This window comes from Takifugu flavidus, chromosome 11 (genome assembly GCF_003711565.1).
Source record: "Takifugu flavidus isolate HTHZ2018 chromosome 11, ASM371156v2, whole genome shotgun sequence".
In the NCBI taxonomy this organism is placed as follows: Eukaryota; Metazoa; Chordata; class Actinopteri; order Tetraodontiformes; family Tetraodontidae; genus Takifugu; species Takifugu flavidus.
The window spans coordinates 13,842,523-13,862,658 of NC_079530.1; the positions used below are offsets into that span (position 1 = coordinate 13,842,523).

The following is a 20,136-nucleotide window of genomic DNA, read 5'->3' on the forward strand; positions in this document are numbered from 1 at the left end:
GGTGCGAGAGAGGCAGATCCTGAAGCAGCAATTTGTGCCTAATTCCCTGGAAAACAGCCTCTCCTCTAGCTGTTTGTACATCATTAGGTTATCTGCTTAGTGGGTCAAGAAGGGTGTTTGTCAGGATAATAAGAGGGGCTTTTGACCGGATCTTTGGAGTCATGCATGCGCTGCTTCAGTCCAAACATGCTGGACAATCTAAGGAATCATAATGCAGAATGCACTTATTCAAGGATTCAGGAGCCTGAATTTAGCCTGAGTTTTATTTATTTATTTTTTGTCACTTTACTCTTAATGTTGTGTGTTGTCTGGTTAGGCTGGCACACGATCGGAAAAAACTGTATTATTATAAGATTTACTCAGGGCAGAAGTGATTGTGACATTTAAAAACCGGAATTCTACATCATGGGGTCAAATAGCACCAATACACATCTTAGAAATGCAATTAAAAGGTTTAAATCTCAAATGCTAATCATGCAGTGATTTGGTGGTAGTTTTGTCTGGTTTAACTGGTCATGGTCCAAGTTTAATGATTTATAACTCAGAAGATAGAAACTTCAAGGTGTAGAGACAACAAATGCTGTGGGATTTACCTGTTTATACTGAACTATTTGAATTATTGCACCTTTCTTAAATAAATGGAAACTAAGTAAATACATGTCAAATATACAGAACACATTATTGTGTGTTATAGATGCCAACTTGATTAGGAATTTAAATGAATAATGTTCTGAGTACTGTCTTTCTGTGTATAGCATCACCTCTGTGGACTGTGACGCTAATGGCTGCCCTCTGTGTACATTAAATAAACAAAGCTGAGCTCTGACACAGATTCTTTGGTGAACCCAGAACTGTCTTCAGGTCAGACGTAAGCCCGTTATGAAAGCAGAGGCGAGGAGAAGCAGTGTGACTCATGAACCTAATCTAATCTGGGTCCGGTGCGAAAACAATTTCTTGGAATGATCATGAGAAAAAGTGTGCCGGTGCAGCTGTGTGCATGTGATTGTGCTGCCTGTGCTGCTCATCCTCAGGCGCATGCTTGGAATGAGTGCAGGATGAGCAGCACATTTGTGACTCTGGCTGAAGTGTTGGAGGCTCGAGGAGGACCCCTGCAGGAGGAGGAGGTCTGGTCCCTGCTGCTGGGCTCTGCAGAGGCTTTGGTGGATGTCTCCTACAAGGGTAATAAGCTGTGGGCAACTTCTTTTTTCCTTTATGTTAATCAATGTAACTGCGATTATTACAACTGTCACTGACTGGAATACAGGACAAATATCACCTCTTTTTTTCCCAGGTGTGAATAATATGTCTAATATCATAAGCCCCGCCTCCTTGCTGCTGTCAGCCACTGGCACCTTAGCTTTTAAGAACTGTGGCCTATCGGATGAAGTATCCACTTTCACCGCCCCTGAGATGCTGCAGGGCCGCGCAAGCTCAAGCAGACCTGCCACAGAGAGGGTCTGTGCATCAGTCTTCAAAGCTGATCTGTCCACTTAATGGTCACACGCACACACGCACTTTACCCATGCTTCTGATTTTTAATCACATCCAAATGCAGCTTTTCCATTCGTGTAAAATTGTCAGAAGTTGGTTGGTAAGAAATTCCAAGGTGTAACTACGCCACCTAGTGGCCGAGTAGACGTAATGCTTTTAATTCAGTATTTGAATATTGAGTTATTGGCATTCAAAAGAAAGTATTTATTGGAGAGCCTGACTATGTTGTTTCAAAATATTTTTAAAAAGAAATTTAGCTGAAATATATTTATATTAGCGCACAGTAAAAGCCAACTAAACAACATAACTGGGATCGTAACAGCAACATAATTATAAATTTGGAGTAGCCCTCCACAGAATACAGACGTTTTTCTGTCAGAGTATACAATGCTCGTTTTAGTCATTTTGCCATGTGTCACAGCACTATTTCATTCTTTAAAAAATATATTAAACAACTCACTTTGTTGCCTAGATGCTGGTCTATTCACTGGGTATGACTCTCTACTGGGCAGTTGATTTTCAACTACCTCAAAATCAGGTGGTAACTCTGTGTTTTTATATTTAAATCTAAAATCAGAGCTATATCACACAGTTATGATGGTATTTCTCTTTTTCTTTTTTGCTCTCAGCCCGTCCAGCTGAGTGACCACCTCAACAGCCTCCTCCTCAGCATGTGTGAGGACATGGCCCACCGGAGACTCAATCTCAACTCCATCCTGGAAGCCTGCGAGTCTCAGCACAAGGCCTCCATTCTGCCCTCGCCCACCAAGGTCATCAAACGGCTGGTGGAGGACGTTTTCCGTGAACCGGTGGGTATAGAGTTCCATCGTAACTGCTTCTGTTGTCGTATGTGAGCGCATCACTTTTTTTCTTCTTCCAGGTGGATCAAGAGTCTCACCAAGACAGTAATGTTCCTTTGAGTGGCAGAAGCCAGATGATAAGAGAGAGGCTTCATGGTACGTATCTATGTCTTTAAACATCACAAATCCCTTCCCCTAAAGACTTCATTTACAGAAAGAAGTTCTTATGACAGGAGAGCCAGCGTACAACAGGATTAAAATCTTATCCTAAAGCAAGCTCAGGATTAGATTCCGGCGCGAGCCAATAATCAGATACAGAGAGTTGTGTTCCTGGGTAAAACTCCCTGCTGGCCTCACTGCTGTACAAATATCTCCACATCCCAGTGGCGCACAGACTGCAGGAATCAGGCGTAGCTGTCATTCTTTATCTCTTACCTCCCTGACAGGTAAAAGGAAGCCATTTGCAGACTTTGGGGAAGGGAGCCCTGAAGGGAGGAGAGACTCCACCGACTCTGACTCAAAGTCAGGTATTCACATGAAGCCAAAACAGGAAGAGTCTGTCAAATGAAGCAAATTTGTGCCTGCTTCATTCTGGGGGAAATGAACTGTTCGTGTTTGCTGTTGTAGGGAGTTTATCTCAGAGGCATTGGAAACAAAGACCGAGGAGTTCTCCAACACCGTTGTACCACTCCTCTTTAGACAGGTTTGTACTCTATGTCTGCATAATTTATTGCCCAATTATCCTTCAGCTATGGTTTCCCCTTGAACAGGAACTCATTTCTCCATGATTTGGAGCTTATTTATTGTCCGTAATAACTTTGAGTCTTGACATTGTCTCTGACTTTGACTGTTCCTGCCTGTACTAACTATTACACCCTGTCCTTCCCCAAAAACCTCTGGCTCCCTCCAGAATCCCTCGTGGGGTTCGTCACAGGGACAGCAACTCCAGCTGGCTCGGTAGGAGCCCCCATCACGACATGTCCCCCAAGACACCAGGCAGGTCTCAGAGTCCTTCCATCACCTTCAGTGACTCCTCACTCAGCCTGAGTCAGAGGAAAGCAAAGGTAACACCATTGTTCAGCATCTTTTCTCAAAAGCAGCGTTCAGCTTGAGAATGAGAGGAATTAGACCCGATGAGGGTGATGAATTGTCTAAAAAGTGAGTTACTTTCTTGCTGTTACCTTTTTTGTTGTTGTTTTTTTTTGTCAGGCTTTGGGTCCGGAGTTCATCCGAATGTCTGACGAACCACAAATACTTTTGGAGCTTCCAGGATCAATTGTGGTAAATTTCTCATCTCCGGTTTCTAAATGAGGGGAAATCACTGGTGGACAGCCAGCCATGAACTTGAATGTTTCCCGTTCAATGTTCTGGCATATGGATTTACTATTTCAAAATGGAGAAAAACCTTTTCAAAATAAGACAGCTAGATATGAGCAGATTTTGTTACATTCATTTTCTAACCTCTGACCCTGACACAGTGCCGTGTATGTGGTGATGTGCATGAGGTCGGTGTCCCCCAAATATGCTGCCTTTCCTGATGGCTCAACAGAGTAAAGACCTTCTTACTCGCTGTAAGAAGATCTTAGGGAATGAAGACTTGCTGTGACACATTCCTTCCATTTTATACGTGGATTCAGCTGAACCAGGATGTTCAGTGTTCATCTTTCCTTTTTAATATATATCCTCTAGTTTTCAGCCTTGTGTCTGAGCTGCTTGAAGTGGTTTGTCTCCATGTGTCTCTATACTCTAACCCCTTTAAATTGCCACCAGTTGCCTGGAATTACTTATATTTAAGCAGGTGCATTCTCATGCAGTCACTAACTTCACATGATATAGTTTATTTCATCTACATGTTTATGTAATGTGATGTTGCACGTACACTGTTCGTATTGTGTACCTGCATGTGAATGTGTTCTTTGTGTCCGTGTGTGTGTGCTTGTTTGTGTGTACCCACCACAGTCCAGAAAAGGACGTTCTTGTTCGTCTCAGAGAGAAGTGACTGTAGTGCTTCCTAATGGACAATATGTGGTGGTTCGCTGTGACATTAAGTCCAGGGCCAGAGATGTGTTTGACATGGTGGTGGCTCACGCAAATCTGGTGGAACACTTCTACTTCAGTCTTGCCTTCCTTGACGGTAAGGAGAAACCGGACCCGGCGTGTCCTGATACCGACTGCACAGCCAGTTGTGGGAGGGAATTTGAACAAAAAAAAAGTGTTCATATTGTACCATAGGAGGCATTTTTAAATCAAATGACACAGGAGTTTTCTCCTTGTTTTGCAGATGATGAGTATTTCTTTTTGGAACATGAAACAAAAATTTCCAAAGTTGCACCTGACAGTTGGAAGAAAGGGCAGATGTCCTCCTTTTTGGTCTTCCTCCGAGTCAAATACTTTGTGGATGACATCTCCTTTGTTTTGTAAGCATCGCACGGCTCTTTACTTCTTCTTGTAGTGAGGAAAGATTTCTCACTTTATTTTTTTCTGCTTTTCCTGCCTATGTTCCAGGCACAAACTGACTCGCCATCAGTACTACTTACAGCTGCGTAAGGACATCTTGGAGGACAGACTTTACTGTAACGAGGAGACAGGCTTGTATTTGGTTGCGCTGGCGCTACAGGTTGAATTTGGGGACTATATTCCAGAGGTAAGAAGGCTTCAAATCTAAAGCGTGTCTTTGAAACGCCAGCTTGGTCTAATCGGGTTCTTTGTGTGGTTGTAGTTGTACGGTAAGAATTATTACCAGCCAGAACATTATGTTTCCAAGAGGATGCTGGAGAAACTGGCCCTGCCCACTATTAAAGAGGAGTTGCCAAGATTGCATGCAAGCCATGTCCACATGAGTCCCGAGGAGGCAGAAACAGAGTATCTAAAGGTGTTTACACTTTTTCTTTTGATCAATTGCTTGTACTGTAAATAACTTTAAATGTAAGGCAAATGTGTTGAACTCTGCTCTTCAGATTGCCCAACAGTTGCCCGAGTATGGGGTGATGTTCCATCGGGTGGGGAGGGAGAAAAGGCCCGTGGTGGGAGAGTTGGTTTTGGGAGTCTGTGCTAAAGGAATCATTGTGTATGAGATGAAGAACCACATCCGGACGGTGACCAGACGCTTCCTCTGGAGGGAGACCGACTCCATCTCCACCGGGGTAAACTTGGACGTGAGATCCAACGCTTCACAGCTCATTTGTGATCGTGTCCCTAACGGAAGACATTTGTGTGTCTTTCAGAGACGTAAGCTGATCATAGAATGTGGCGGACCCAGCGGGAAAAAGCACGGTTTCGTGACAGAAAGCTCCAAAATAGCGCAGTACCTCCTGAACCTCTGCTCGGCACAGCACAAGTTTCACAGCGAGATGACGTCGCGCCAGCTCAACCACACCGTGATACCAGGTCGCGAATCGCATTCAATACTGGGCCCTTGGCAGGAGAGATCGGTCACTGGAATCTCCTCTGTTCCATCAGATGAGAAGTACATGTCCGTGTACCGGGATCCCAGTTTGAACCTGAAGCAGATGTCGTGCTCAGAGGGAATGCTGAATCACATCGGCTTGACGCCTGGTCAACCAGATTCCATCTCCAAGTCATGCGATGACCTGACTGCCAAGTTAGAGGAGCGCTTGCGTCAGCAGAGGGAGATGAGGAGGGAGATGAGCAGAGAGCTCCACAAGGAGCTCCATGACCCAGGAGACTTCCGAGACCAAAAAGAGCGAGTGTGGAGGTAATTATTGATGACCGTGACGATGATTCCTACCATCTATGAGCATTCAGCAACCAGCTGCTAATGCAGTTGTGCTCCTGTTGCAGCGCTCCAGGGATAATTCCCAGAATGATGTCCAGCGTGTCGCTGCAGAAGCAGGACTCCGACGCCTCTTCCACACGCTGTGAGTATGTCCGGGATTTGACTTCACAGTCATGAGAACCTGAAGAAGAAAAAGTTTCCTCCGTGTCTGAACAACATGTGCAGTTGATACGCCAACACGGAGCTCGCCAGAGAGAGAGATCGTGTGCGTGACCCTGAAGAAAGATCAGAAACTGGGCTTTGGTGAGGTTATTAAGAGAGACGTGGCAGGTTTCCTGAGTCAGGTGAGTGTAAGGTTTCTTCAAGAAAAGGCTCCTGTCCGCATTTCAGGCTTCGTGATCGTTGGCGAGGACAATACGGGTAAACTGGACTTGGGGATTTTCATCGCCTCTGTCGTCCCCGATGGACCTGCAGATAAAGACGGACGCATCAAACCTGGTACAATGCTCCAAAAAATCTGTTATAGAAGGGCTCGTGTTTATGCAGCTTATCATTGCAAAAGGTAAAAACGGGCTTGAGTGGTTTATTTTAATTTGCAGGGGGACGTCTCATTTCTCTAAACAAGATCAGCTTGGAAGGAGTGACGTTCACTGATGCTGCCGCAATCCTGCAAAGCAGCCCGGACGAGGTGGAGCTCATCGTCTCCCAGCCCAAACGTGAGATCTTTTAGAAAGAGTCAACTTTCATGTCATCCTGAATGCAGCGCTCATACACTTCAACCTAGAATCGTCCTCTTTTAGAGTCCCTGAAGGACAGCAGGAGCTCCTTGAGTCAAAGTACTCTCGGTTTGGCACTGGAGAGGGGCTTCGGGTCCCAGACCACGCTGAGCGGAGCCGACTACCGTCCTGTCGTGGAGGAGCTGGAGGAGGCCATCACGCTGTCGAGCATGGCAACTCCAAAACAGAACAAGAGACTTCACATTCCTGTTGTGCGGATACATGACGCACAGGTGAGAATAGCAGAAGATGGCCTTCTTTTCATAGCAACTAAAGCCTCAGGTATAGTTCATATGTGGCAGCACTATTTATTAAACAGTTGAGGGACATCATAAACGTCATTCTCTTTGAAATAAAAGCCTTATCTGTTCATTTTTCCTCATTTCAACTTTGCTTTTCAGGACGCGTGTTCAAGGTCACCATCCATCATAAGTTTGAAAACAGCAGAGCGGTTTGTTCTGGAGCTGAAGAAGAGCAGCGGTAGCCTCGGCATCAGTGTTGCTGTGAGAGGAAACTCACACATTCCTACAAATATATGAAAATATACAAATGTTCTATAAAGCAGTTTTAAAAATAAATATTTAACCACGTAAATCATTTAGTTCTCCCAAGCTTTCAGTGTATATGAAAGCAATAAACTGAAAGAATATATAATGAAAAACATTTTTTTTTTGGTCCAAAGGGAGGAATAAACACAACTGTGCGATATGGGGGCATTTACATCAAGAGTCTGGTACCTGGAGGTGCTGCGGAACAGGACGGACGTATTCAGATTGGTAAATTTAATTATTCTTCCTTCCACATGGCATAAAAACAACGTCAACAAATGGTATTAAACAACTAAATGTTCAATGGATTTGTGCCGTGCATTTTGTCACAACTGGTTTGTTTTTTTCAATACGTTAGTGCTTCTGAATCCACAGTGTTGTGTCAGTTTCTACCCTGTTTCTGCTCCACTAAGCAGAAACACGTGCTGGCATGTTTCACACACATGCTTGCACACGCGCCCGCGCCCGCACACACACACACACACGCACATTCTTATACTGTGTATGATGTATTGATGTTGCTAATGATGATGAGAGTTGTGATTGTCCATATGACAGGTGACAGACTGCTGGAGGTTGACGGAATTAACCTGAAGGGCGTGACTCACCAACAAGCTGTTGAGTGCCTCAAGAAGACTGGAGAGGTATGCAAAGCACACACACATGCCGGCGCACATGCACGTCTGTCCTCTTTGTTCAGTGTACGCATTTGCGTTACCCCCAGCTGCTTGTAAAAAGTGTGTATCTGCATCTGCTCTTCCGTAGGTGGTGACCCTGCTGTTGGAAAGGGAGCCCACAATAACACTGGAACCCAGGCCCGACTCACCCTGCCCCCCTCTGGCCCACAGTTCGTCACATGCACAGCCCCCTAGGACTGAGGTCTCCATAGAAACGACCTTGAGTGGTCGCGCCAAGGACTACAGCTTTGTGACTGATGGTGAGAAGGCAGACACAAAGTGCCACATTGCTGAACACGACACACACACATTGCTGCACACAGAGCCCAGAGGTGACTGTGAGTCATCTGACAGCTACATTGTGGTCCCTGTCAGAGCCATCCAGCGCTGATCTGCTCCCCCCTGTCCCCCCGAGACTGCGTCTGCTTGAAACCTTGAAGCCGCCATTTGAGCTTAGTTAAACAAACAGGCCCCCGCATCTTTGTGAAGCTTCCTGCTCTTCATTAAAAACAAGCGGGGAGATTCATATGGATATCACACACCTGATGACAGATGACAACGAACACATCACATTACCGCCGTCTTCTTTGTCTCTCCTTTCCTAGAAAATACTCACGAAGTGGTCCTGAGGAAGAGTTTGTCTGGGCTCGGCTTTAGTTTCAACATTTCCCAGCTTCGCTCGGGGTTGGATAATGGCAGCGTTGTTCGCATTAAACGTCTTTTCCCAGGACAGCCAGCGCTGGAGAGCGGCCTCCTGCGAGAGGGGGACGTCATCCTGTCAGTCAACAGCGAGCCTCTGAAAGATCTCTCCTATCAGGTCTGGGTGTCCACAATCGTTTTCAGTCCTTCCTCTTGGATTTATGTTCATTTGACCTCACGGTGTTAATTCGGTAATTACGACAAGCTGGAAGGTCATATTAAGCGCTTTTCTATGTTTATATTGTAAAATGTTCCTTACTTCATGATTTATTTTCTTGATATGGATGTTATTACGCGTCTCTTTGAGAAATGTCTCCTTTTCGCACACTGATTGGACTCTTCTATTGTTTATTGATGAAGTCTGTTCAAAGGTTGTTTGTGAATGAGCTGCTCCAGTGAGTGTGTGTGACCCAGCTCCTCCCTAAGATCAGCACCACGTCACTGCTTGACTAAGCCTTTAATCTCATACGATTTAGAATTAGCAAAGTGAATTAGTGTTTGATGTTTACGGTTGGAAATCCACGGGCACAAGCGAGGGTCAAATCACTTTCTGCTGCTTGGTTTTGTCTTTCAGAGAGTTTTATTCATGTTACGTGGAGCTCCACCTGAAGTTTGCCTGCTCATCTGCCGACCCGGTCCTGGAATAGTGTATGAAGTGGATGATAACACACTTGTGAGCTCGCGCACACAAGCATACACGCCTTACTGTAGTATAACATCTCATATATCCAGTTGAATAAGGTGCCTTCTGTTGGATTCTGTAGAGTCCTGCACACTTCCGTGAAGTCCGCTCACGCTCTCTGGACATCAAACTTGGGGAGGATTATAGCCAGCTCCTTAAATTTGACTTTGATATCAAAAAAGCCGCTCAGGTGGCGTCCCTGCCCCAGGAAAACCCGACTGCCACAGAGGAGAAGAGCTCAGAACCTCCTGCGGCTGTAGCGCTCGTGGAGGCCAAAGAAGGTCTGGACAGCGAAGAGCAGGTCAATCCGCCTTTCCCATCTCCTCCCCGCTCGCCACCGTCACCCACCTCACCGACGTCACCCCCGTCCCCCGTTTCGCCCGCCTCCCCGGCGTCACCCACATCTGATACCTTAGCTGGTGCAGAGTGTCCAGCGGGTCCGATAGAGGCTCCACCGGAGGAGCGACAGCAGATGGACACACAGGAGAATAAGAAGAATGAAGAAGAGGAGGAGGAGGTTGTAGCAGCAGCCAGCTCAGCAGTAATGCTGACAGATGTGTGTCCCAAGACTACCTCAAATTATGCATATGCCAGGTAATATGGGATTTTACTTATACTTATTTTACTTATAGGACTGTACTTAAAAACATCCACAATATCCAACTTGGTCTGTTTCTCCACAGTGGAGTCAGAGAAGACGCCGAGGGCAGAGTGACTTACTGCCTGGTGGGAAACGGACTGTCTATTGTGGCGAACGAAGAGTATCTGACCATTAGCTCCACCCTGGACCCTCCTCACAATCCAACGACTGCCCTCACGGCCCCTAACGCTCAACCCTCTGGCAGCGTGCCTCGTTTCGCCGCTCACAATCCGGGTCTGGGTCCCTACATGCCCGCTGCTACCGTCTCCCCCCTCAGCCTCCCGCCTGACACGCCGACCCCTTGCTCCCTGGCGCAGCCGCTCACAACCCAGCCGCCGAAAACCACGAACCACCTGGTCCATCAGGGTCTCCACTCGGGTCACTACGAAGTCAAACCTATGGTGCCGCCACCTAAGCCTCCTCCTCCACTGATGCCTATCACAACCCAGGTCTTCCCGTCTAGGCCCCCCTGTGCCCTGGCGCTGCCCCCCACGGCACTGGCCGCCCCTTCACACCGCCATTTACGTGCCAGGGACGGTGTGGAAAAGAGAGACAGGGACTGCAGGGATCGCGACGATGAAGATGATCTTGACGAAGAGGAGGAAGAGAGCAGAAGGAAGGCAAGTTTGTGCTGGTTAGAAATTTCAGCTCAGCTCGCCATCGCTTAAAAACAGACGTCATGCTTGTCACCCGGTAGGGTTTGGTGAAAGAATTTGAGCTCACGGTGCTTCTGACCAAGTCCAGGAGCGGAAGTTTTGGGTTCACGATCACCAGAAGCAAGCTGGACAACTGCTACTACATACAGGAAATCCTTGACAACCCAGCCAAGTCAGATGGACGACTGAGGGCGGGAGACCGGCTCATCACCGTACGCAGAACCAGACGCCTTTTTTAAAAGACATCTTGGGGAAATGTGCTGGTTAGACCCACCATTTCTGTCCCCTTTCCCCAGGTAAATGGACACGATGTTACCAGTGTGGCGGATGATGTCGCCATGACGATCCTCAGGTCATCTCCGAGGCGGCTGAGTATGACACTGGGGAGGGCGGTCACGAATCTCGTGGCCCCGGCTTCCTGTGACAGCCTGTCTGACATAGTTCTCCACAAGACCCCGTCAGGACAGCTGGGTGAGACACAAGCACGCGTGTATTTTCACACCTTTCCACCGTGACATTTGACCGTCTGTGCGTTTCACCTGTAGGTATAAAGTTGACAGGCGGCATTGGCAGTAAATGGCAGGGCATCTACTGTCTGGAGGTGGTGCCAGGCTCCCCGGCCAGTGAGGAGGGAAGTGTCCAGCCCAACGACAAAATTCTTTACATCTGTGGCAGGTGCACCCTGGGAATGACCCTGGAAGATGCGGTCAAAGCCTGCGAAGCTGCTCCTCGTAAGGTTAAACTAAAGGTCCTCAGGTGCGTGCCCTGAAATGATGAGGAGATGATGTGGTTTTGCTTTTCGGAGCTTCGAATAATCCTGCTGTTGCTGTCTGTCACAGAGAAGACCAGCCAGTGACCCCTAAGGCCAAGTGGAACGGTGAGGATTTAAGTGAGGGTTTTCATAAACTGGACACAAACTGGACCCTTCTGGTCCACAGGCGTGGGTGTGCTGCCTGGAAACCAGATATGTTTGGGTCAATTATTAGCAGAGGTGTTTTCACCTCTTTCACCTCTGTGACAACAGAGGGGGGGGGATTTTTACATGTTTTTGTGGGTCGCCTTTGATTTACTGATTTATTTGTTTTAGGTCTGTTTGACTGGAAAAAAGACAAGAAGTTCTTTGCTCGTTTTGAAGAGACCATGTCTCCAGAAAGAGACTTGCCTACGGATGATGGCAAGTTCCCCTCTCTTCTGCAAACATTTGCATTAGTTCTCTTTTCATTGTAGCTCCATGTGTGTGTGTGTGTGTGTGTGTGTGTGTGTGTGTGCATGTGTGTGTGATCTAAATGATGACAGACAGATGCTGGCCTCACACAGCAAGATTAATAATTAGCAAGCCTCTGGACCTCCACTGGTGTATTGGACTGCAGCACTATAGCTATCACATGCACACACACCCGTACACATGCGCGCACATGCTCATGCACAGACAATGCTACGCGGTGGTCTATCAAGCAGGTAGCTCAGTTGCCGGGTGACTGTGCATGCAATAGTAGGGGACAGTGTAGAGGGTCACTCTGAAAGGACCGACCTTGTTCACCTGTCATAGGCCAGACGCAACCGTCAACACGTCTCTCTCAAAATGACCACGGTGGCGGGAGGTTTGTGCGCACGGTGTTTTGTTTTTTCCTTGCTCTCTCTTTCACTCTCTGCTTGTTACCGAAATTGGAAATGGCTGAAATGTAATTTAAGATGTCCTCTTTTTTTCGAATTCGTATTTTCCTTCTCTGTTCCACTTTTACTGCCCTACGTTTTGAGCCCAAATAACTGAAGCCGCTGTCTTTTATTTTCTTTTTTTCCCAGCCAAAACTGTGTGTAGGCCAGCTGAAAGTGTCAGACATCTCTCCGATGCGCAGGAACACAATGTAAGCTTCTGAATATCAACCATATCATTCTCAGTCTGTCTGGGTTCCCCCTGATATCTTAGCTCAACACCTTTTAAAGTGCTGGTTCATTCTCAAGTTGTAATGTGAGTCTGCGTTCCCTGTGCCGCGCACGCGTCAGTGTTCTCGAACTGAAACTGCATCTCTTCGTCTTTTTCACCATTCAATATTTTTCTCCTGTGATTGGTTCAGAGCTGCATCATGCAGGTGGAGTTCACCAAACCAGAGGGCGGGGGTCTCGGCTTTGCTTTAGTTGGGGGAACCAACGGCAGCATGCTCCGGGTGAAGGAAATCTGCTCTGGTGGGGTCGCGGAACAGGACGGTCGCCTCAGAGTCGGGGATATTCTGTTAGAGGTTGGATCAGACTGATCGACTCTGTGCGGTTGCATCGTTAGTGTTGACGTTGATCCTCACTGGGGGGTGTATTTTAGGTGAACGGTGTGATTGTGTCTGGACTGAGCCACAATAAGGTGGTGGACATCCTGCGTAGAGCCGAGGGCACCGTGCAGCTCACCATCTGCAGAGATATCCTGCCCCTCACCTACTCAGAGTCGCCCGCCCCGCCCAACATGTCCGCCCAGACTGAGAGGGTTTTAGCAGAGCAGCCTGCTCCTGCGTCCAGCCCAGACACCTGCCCCTCACCCGACACCCTTCTGGATAAGCCAGCCGAACATCCGCCTGGTACAACTGTCTTTTACTGAAGCATCTAAATGACTTGCTAAGATATTACTGCTCATTTTACTGCTCATATTTCTCTTGTTTTGCTGTATTTCAGAGGAAACATCGTATCCTTTGGTCACTGACGCTGAGGTGTGTGTTGCCGCACCGCCACCCCCACCACACCGCCGACTGACGGTTGTAACAACGGACGATGCTGAAGTAATTCAGGTATTAATCAGATTGTCACACCTGACAGAAGAATGTGAAATACAGAGATAATTACACATCGCCTCAGCCCTGATTACGGGGCTAAACTAACTACGACTAATATCCTGCTTCTCCTGCCTGCTTGTTTGTGAAACAGGATAGTTGTACGAGCACCCCTTCTCACCAAGCTTGCTGCCCATCCCTTAATGTCACTGACATATTGCATGGAGCTTCTGACAGGTAGCAACATCCCAAATGTCCCTCTTTACATTTTGATGACCTGCCTGTCCACTATAGTGAAATTGATTAGTTCCTTATTTAAACCAGTTGCTTGCCTCATGTACATCAACACTGTTTGATTCTAAATCTAAAAACCACACCTTAAATATTATCATGAACATAGCAGTGCTGCCTGTTTTCAATTTGTTCTAAGTCCTAAAAAGCTTTATAAACTATTTTTCCTTGGGTTTGCCAATAGATAGCAATGCTTACTTATCAGAAAAGACAATTAATATAGGATATTTAAGACAAACACATTTTATAGTATTGTAATTTGAGGAAAACTGGAAGTTTAACAGTTGTGTACTAATGTGCCCTTTCCTTCACTCCTCCTTTACTTTGGCTCAATTTAACTGTAGTTCCCGTATTAGCCACAAGAGGGTAGCAAAGAGCAATACATAACACAGGCTGGCGAACTGTGGCCAATAAAAGATCATAGCATTGCTGCAGAGAACGGAGTAATTTTAGTGCTTTTAGCCTCTCGGAGTGTAGGAATAGCATGGAGATATTTTAGTTTCTTGTTTATACTGTATTTTAGGTGGAAAAGTCGCAGGGAAAGGAAGTTCAGCCTTGCATGATTTCATCCCATCCTACCGAAGAGTATGGTGTGGTCTCACCCCTCCTCCCTGACTCCCCCAGGAAAGAAATTGTGACCATACTCTTGGACCAGTCCTGCAAAAACATCCAGAAGAACCCTTCAGACCTCTGGAGCAGTGAAGAAGAAGAAGAAGAAGATGATGATGATGGTGATGATGATGATGATGATGATGATGATGATGATGATGTGTTTGAGAGCAGGGGAGAGGAAACAGCCTCCGCCCAAACAGGTGACCTTTATCCCCTTGAATGTGTTCCCGTAACGTACAAATTCTGTCAATACTATTTGCATCCCTATCATCCTATTTTCTCTCTCCAGGCCCGCCTATTGTGACAGAGGAACAGCTAGCCAGCTTAGCTCTCGTTAGTCCCACTAAGAGCAGCCAGTATTCAGGCTCCAGGGTCAAAGCTCTCATTCAGATTCTGCAGCACCAACTGGACCAGCAGGATCTGCTCAAAGAGTTCATGGTATGTATAAACGCAATCATTTAAAGCAACTACAAAAGAAGGTGTATGTAGGTCGGGGACGGCCTGAATAAATCAGCCGCAACATTGTGGTTTTGTTGATCATTTGAGGCTCTGGAGCATTTGAAGCCATCTGACAACTGTCTGGTGGGAAAAGCCCCCGAGAACAGAGATAAGAACCGCTACAGAGACATCCTTCCTTGTAAGTCTGAAGTCTTTTGTCGTTGCCCCTTTTTGAATTTGCAGCCTTTTTTGTTCAAACCCCAATAATTCATTTTATGTTCACCTGTCCGAATATTTTATTGGCGACCTCATCTTGTAAAGTCATAGAGTTGGAATTTATAGGAATGTCTGTTGGCCTTTTACTTTGGTGCTTGCTTTAGTTTAACTAAAAGGTCTTTATGTAAGGTAGAGGAGATCACAACTATTGCGCAACGTCTCATTTTTAGTTTGAGTGATTCACTTTCCTGTAACCAAGAAAACCACATTCCTCTTTGATTCAGTTTTGGTTAACAACACTGATGACAAACAAGAATGTGCAAGACATCTGTATGTTGGGAAGGTTAAATCCCTCCAACATTTCTTTGCAGAAATGTTCTTGGTTTAATCCAGGCAGGATAATCCAAAGCTTAACCCAGGCGGGAAAACACATGCAGACAAAAACACACTTAGGCGTCAGAGTTGAGATAAATGAATGTGATGAAACAGTTACCCCCCCCCCCCCACCCCCACCCCGGTGGGACACCGCTGTTGCTCCAGCCATTTTATTTTATGGCCCCGCAGCCTGTTGCTGTCTGTGTTGAAGGTCCAGAAATGTCAGCCATGTTATGAACAGATCTGAGGCCTGGGACGGTTTTATTTAAAGTACCAGTCTGGATTCTGGCGAGAACGAGGCGGTGGCGGTGGAGGCCCGACTGTGAAAACTTTCCTAATTACCTTCTGGTCTATCACCCATCCCATCATCAATAGATGTCTTCACAGCGCTGATTTGTTGAGCCCGGTTCCAAACCACAGAGCTATTTACTCGGCCGTATTTACGGTGCACTCCGGTTCCCCGATTTGCGTAAATCAACAACGTAAGCGGCGCGTGATGAATTGATTCGCCAAACGTAAAAATACAGGTTTCATTCCGTTTATGGAAAGATGCTTGTGGACATGTTGAGTGTTGTTTTTTGTTGTTTTTTTAAATCTGAGTTTCGTTCACTAGCCTGCTTTGCTTCCTCGGTTTGTTAATTTTTCAAGACGACAAAACTCGTGTTGCCATTGGAGACCAGCAGGACTACATCAACGCCAGCTACATCCGCATGCAAGTGGGAGACGAGGAGTATTTCTACATCTCCTGCCAGGGCCCTCTGCCCTCCACCGTAACGGCCTTTTGGCAGATGATCTGGGAAAACAAGTCAGACGTTGTGGCCATGATGACTCAGGAAGTGGAGCGAGGAAGGATCAAATGCCACAAGTACTGGCCGGAGCGGCTGGGGACGTCTCAGGACGCCGGCGGGTACCAGCTCCACCTGGAGAACCAACAGTTCCTGGAGTACTTCCACATTAAAGTCATCCGCATGGTGGAGAAACAGGTGAGGGGTCGGGAGGATCGGCGTCTGCGGGGTGTTTTTTGGTCTGCGTGAAGCCTCAGCTCTCGTCTTCACCGCAGTCAGGCGAGACTCATTTGGTCCATCACCTGAAGTTCACACACTGGCCCGATCACGGCGTGCCTCACAGCTCCGACCAGCTGGTCCGCTTCATCCGCTACATGAGGCTGGTGCACAGCAAAGGGCCCGTCACGGTGCACTGCAGCGCCGGAATCGGCCGTGCGGGCGTTCTCATCTGCACCGACCTCATCCTGGGCCTCATCGACAGCGATCTGCCTGTGAGTAGAAGCTGCAGTTCCGGGGTTGTCCACTAGGGCGGCGGCGATAATATAGCACTCTCTGTCTGCAGATTAATGTGAGCGACATCGTAAAAGAGATGAGGCTTCAACGTCATGGAATGATTCAGACCAAGGTCAGTGCCAGCTGGGGAGGGGGGGCGGAGTTCAAAGTTCACACTGTCAAAGCAACCACGGGTCTCAACAGCTTGATGTGGCCTTTGTCTCTCTGGTTTCAGGAACAGTATCTCTTCTGCTACAAAGTCTGGTTGGAGGTTTTACAGGGCATTTTACAGCTTCACGGCAACCAATGGCAACTGGAAAGTCCCAAAACCCCAAAGTAGCCGTAACGTCTCCAACCTGGCCGTCGCAGATCCGACTGCTGATAAATTTTGTTTTCGTCCTGGAATCACGCTACAAATCTCCTGCTTTTTTTCATTTTGATACTTTGGCTACAGTCACTTCAGTTTCTGTTCTCGTTTGTGTTTCCCGGTGCTGTGATTTTATGACTTTTAATTCAGATCGCTGAGGGTTTTGTGTGATCTGCCTTTTCGCTCTAGTTGTTTTTTAAAATTGCGTCACTGTTTAAATTGTATCTTACTTGACGTCGCATTCGTTTTGGCTACTTTCTATTGATTATCATCCAAGTGCAGAGGTGTACAGTATCCCACCAAAGGGAGTAGCTGGAATCTTGAGTAAAGTTTAATCAAGTGCATTTGTACCCGGTGGGACAGTGGGGCATTAGCAAAAGAAACCTGATTTATTTATTTATTTCGTTCTGCTCATTAATTAAGGAAATGAAAAGAATTAAGTGCCTTGGATTAACTCACACCACTTGCTCTCACAAGTGGTTAGGATTTAAGAGCAGGGTGGTGATCTGAGAGCACCCAACAGTGGTTAGACCAGATGTTTATTCTGTCCACACTGGAGAGCTGCTCAACCCATGTAGTTAGAATAATGTAGCTGAGGACGGCAAGGTTGCACTTTTAGTTTTGTGGCTCCATTTTATAGCAAAGTGAGTGATCGCACATGATCAGAAGTCATACAGGAAAAGAATCCTCAACCATCAGTTGTTTTTGGATAAAACCATCTAGCTTCAACCCCCTATTTAACATTTGAATGTCATTAGACAGATCTTTTGTAAACTGGGCACAAAACTAAATGAAATGTCATTTACCGAACGAGTTGTGTAAGTACACTTTGATACATGACATCGTCCTTTATCGGTATTTCACCTATTTTATTACAGAAAATGCAAAAAAGAAAAAAGAAAAGAAAAGAAAAGAAAAAAATATTGTGAGGTTTACAAACTTTCCATTTTTCCACTTGACCTGTACATAATATGTAAGCAGCGCTGCACCTCCAGCCGGATGATGCTCTGCATATACCTGTTGAACTTCAACTTTTGGATTTATGCGCTTGTAACCTGTACCTAATGAGCTGCTATATCAGACACACACACACACACACCAGTGCTCTTAATGCATGTGTAGGTTTGAGCTTTTGATCAAAATCTGGACTGAAACCACACCCTCCAGTTAGGTCCACGCAGTGCTGCTCTGTTGTCCTGAGGATGGCTGCAGAGCCTCTGTTGCTTGGTTTCCAGCCAGAGACAACTCATACGTGCATGTTTGTGTTCTGTTCGAACTCCTCCAGTAATGCACTAGCTTTGTCTAATGTAGTAATTGGACTCCTGCACTTATATGCTGAATCGATATTACTGTACAAACCAGTATGTAACCAATATCTGAGAACAATGTAATACCTCTCGCTCTCATTAAATCCCATTCTGAAGCTTGTTTACATGGCGCGCGTTCTCCCCCCTCGACTCTGGACGTAACTCAAGCCGAACAACAAAGTCGGAGCGGAAGGTTCTCCGAGGTGGCCTTAAATCAAAAGCAGCGGAGCCCTTCTCCCCTTTTACTGTAGGGTATACTCCCTCTCTTGTTTTACTGCAGGGTAAATAAGTCGCTCCCGATGGGGTCTCCGCGACGGCCACAGACACCCCTCACACACACCGCATGTTCGTGCGCATATAAAGATGATGCCAGTGGCCAGATTTACTTCCTCACCTTGTCTTTACGCTCCACTCCCACTGTCTGCCCTTGAACACTATCTCTGTGACCAACACACACACATACACACACTCTCCTCTCTCCTTCTTGCCTCCAGACCTTGTTATTGCTGTAAGTTACGACAGGAATGACAGCCGCTCGGTTATTCCAGGTTTTTTCACGTTTAGATTCCGCCACCTTGTGTGAGAGTCACCTCTTTTTTTATTTAATGGCTGATAACTGACATAACGGCGGATCGGGCTGCGCCATCTGCAGGTACCTTCAGGAGAGAGTAAAAGGGATGGGGAGCCGCCGGTGGTAAAGTCATCAGCAGGAGGAGGCTCAGGGTGATTTAGAAGCCTGAGAAATGTGTAGAAATGAGCTCACATGCTCTCAGTAAATCCTGCCACAGTGTGACACAGGCGCAGACTGTTTTTCCTTTCTCTGTGAGCTGATCAAAAATAGCACACAAATTATGTGCTGCTGTCTACACACACATGCACACACACACGCACACACAATCTTGTTTGCATAATAGTGTACGTGTAGTTCTGGAGGTCAGTTCCATCCCAGAGGTCAGTCCCAGCTCTGGGTCTTTCTATTTGGAGTTTGCCTGTTTTCTTCTTGTCTGCTTCAGGCTGTCAGACACTCTTAAGTTGTCTGCAGGTCTGTGCAGAGCATGTTCCTGCCTCTCACCGAGTAACCACCGGGATAGGCTCCGACATCCACCACGGCCCTGATTAGGACTAAAAATCGATAAATGGAAAATGGGTGCATCTCCAACTATTATGCTATGTTTTTAGCCAGCTAGCTGCTACTCAGCGCCACATTCATGTTTCATAGCAACTGAGGAACAGGCCATTACTATATACAGTAGAAAACTATATAGACTATATAGAAAACTATATAGTTGATAATAACCGTGATTCCTTTACTACAACCGTGATGAAATAAATCTCAATCTGTATTTAAGATCAAGGTTTTATGGGCTGAGATAAAGCTGGATGTGCATCACCGCTCGCGGTTCTCTTTTAAGGACTTTTTAAGTTTGATAGCACCTCCCTCCCACAGCAGCAGAGAGTTATTACCCTGCAGGATCCTCAGAAAATAGGCCCCCGACATAGATCACTGACACTCGCAGAAAAACATTCCAGTGTTGCTTTTCTAATCAACACTTAAAATCAATCCCAGATCCCTTCGAAAACCTGTTTTCACGCGGAGCCTCACCTGATGCGATGGCGTCCCCTGTTTGTAGAAACAAGGTCGAACACATTTGCAGTCACTGTCAATACATCCTCATGTTCTTAATCTCAAAAGGTCAAAGGTCACCGTGAGCCGGTGTCAATCATCTCCATATATTTGTGCATTGTCTGAAGGGATTTTATTTTGAAAGTGGTCCAAATACCAACTTGGACCAAA

General features: G+C 46.5%; 1 protein-coding gene across 1 annotated transcript; it reads left to right on the forward strand.

The window, feature by feature from the left end:
* The first annotated feature begins 34 nt into the window (after window positions 1–34).
* Window positions 35–18,457, forward strand: ptpn20 (protein tyrosine phosphatase non-receptor type 20). The gene is made up of 46 exons (XM_057047413.1): window positions 35–1,179; window positions 1,292–1,455; window positions 1,964–2,029; window positions 2,121–2,300; window positions 2,372–2,447; window positions 2,738–2,818; window positions 2,919–2,994; window positions 3,202–3,355; window positions 3,501–3,572; window positions 4,251–4,425; window positions 4,573–4,708; window positions 4,797–4,935; window positions 5,011–5,163; window positions 5,249–5,434; window positions 5,516–5,678; window positions 5,751–6,006; window positions 6,093–6,169; window positions 6,253–6,330; window positions 6,418–6,525; window positions 6,627–6,743; window positions 6,828–7,036; window positions 7,205–7,306; window positions 7,486–7,579; window positions 7,910–7,995; window positions 8,117–8,288; window positions 8,634–8,845; window positions 9,302–9,400; window positions 9,492–10,003; window positions 10,093–10,669; window positions 10,747–10,917; window positions 11,002–11,176; window positions 11,251–11,461; window positions 11,545–11,582; window positions 11,793–11,879; window positions 12,509–12,570; window positions 12,781–12,942; window positions 13,020–13,269; window positions 13,364–13,476; window positions 13,613–13,695; window positions 14,374–14,561; window positions 14,651–14,799; window positions 14,908–14,998; window positions 16,039–16,373; window positions 16,451–16,666; window positions 16,738–16,800; window positions 16,903–18,457. Exons 1-46 carry the CDS (start codon window positions 960–962, stop codon window positions 17,005–17,007), a joined length of 7,239 nt encoding a protein of 2,412 aa, XP_056903393.1. The 5' UTR covers window positions 35–959; the 3' UTR covers window positions 17,008–18,457.
* The last annotated feature ends 1,679 nt before the right edge of the window (window positions 18,458–20,136 follow it).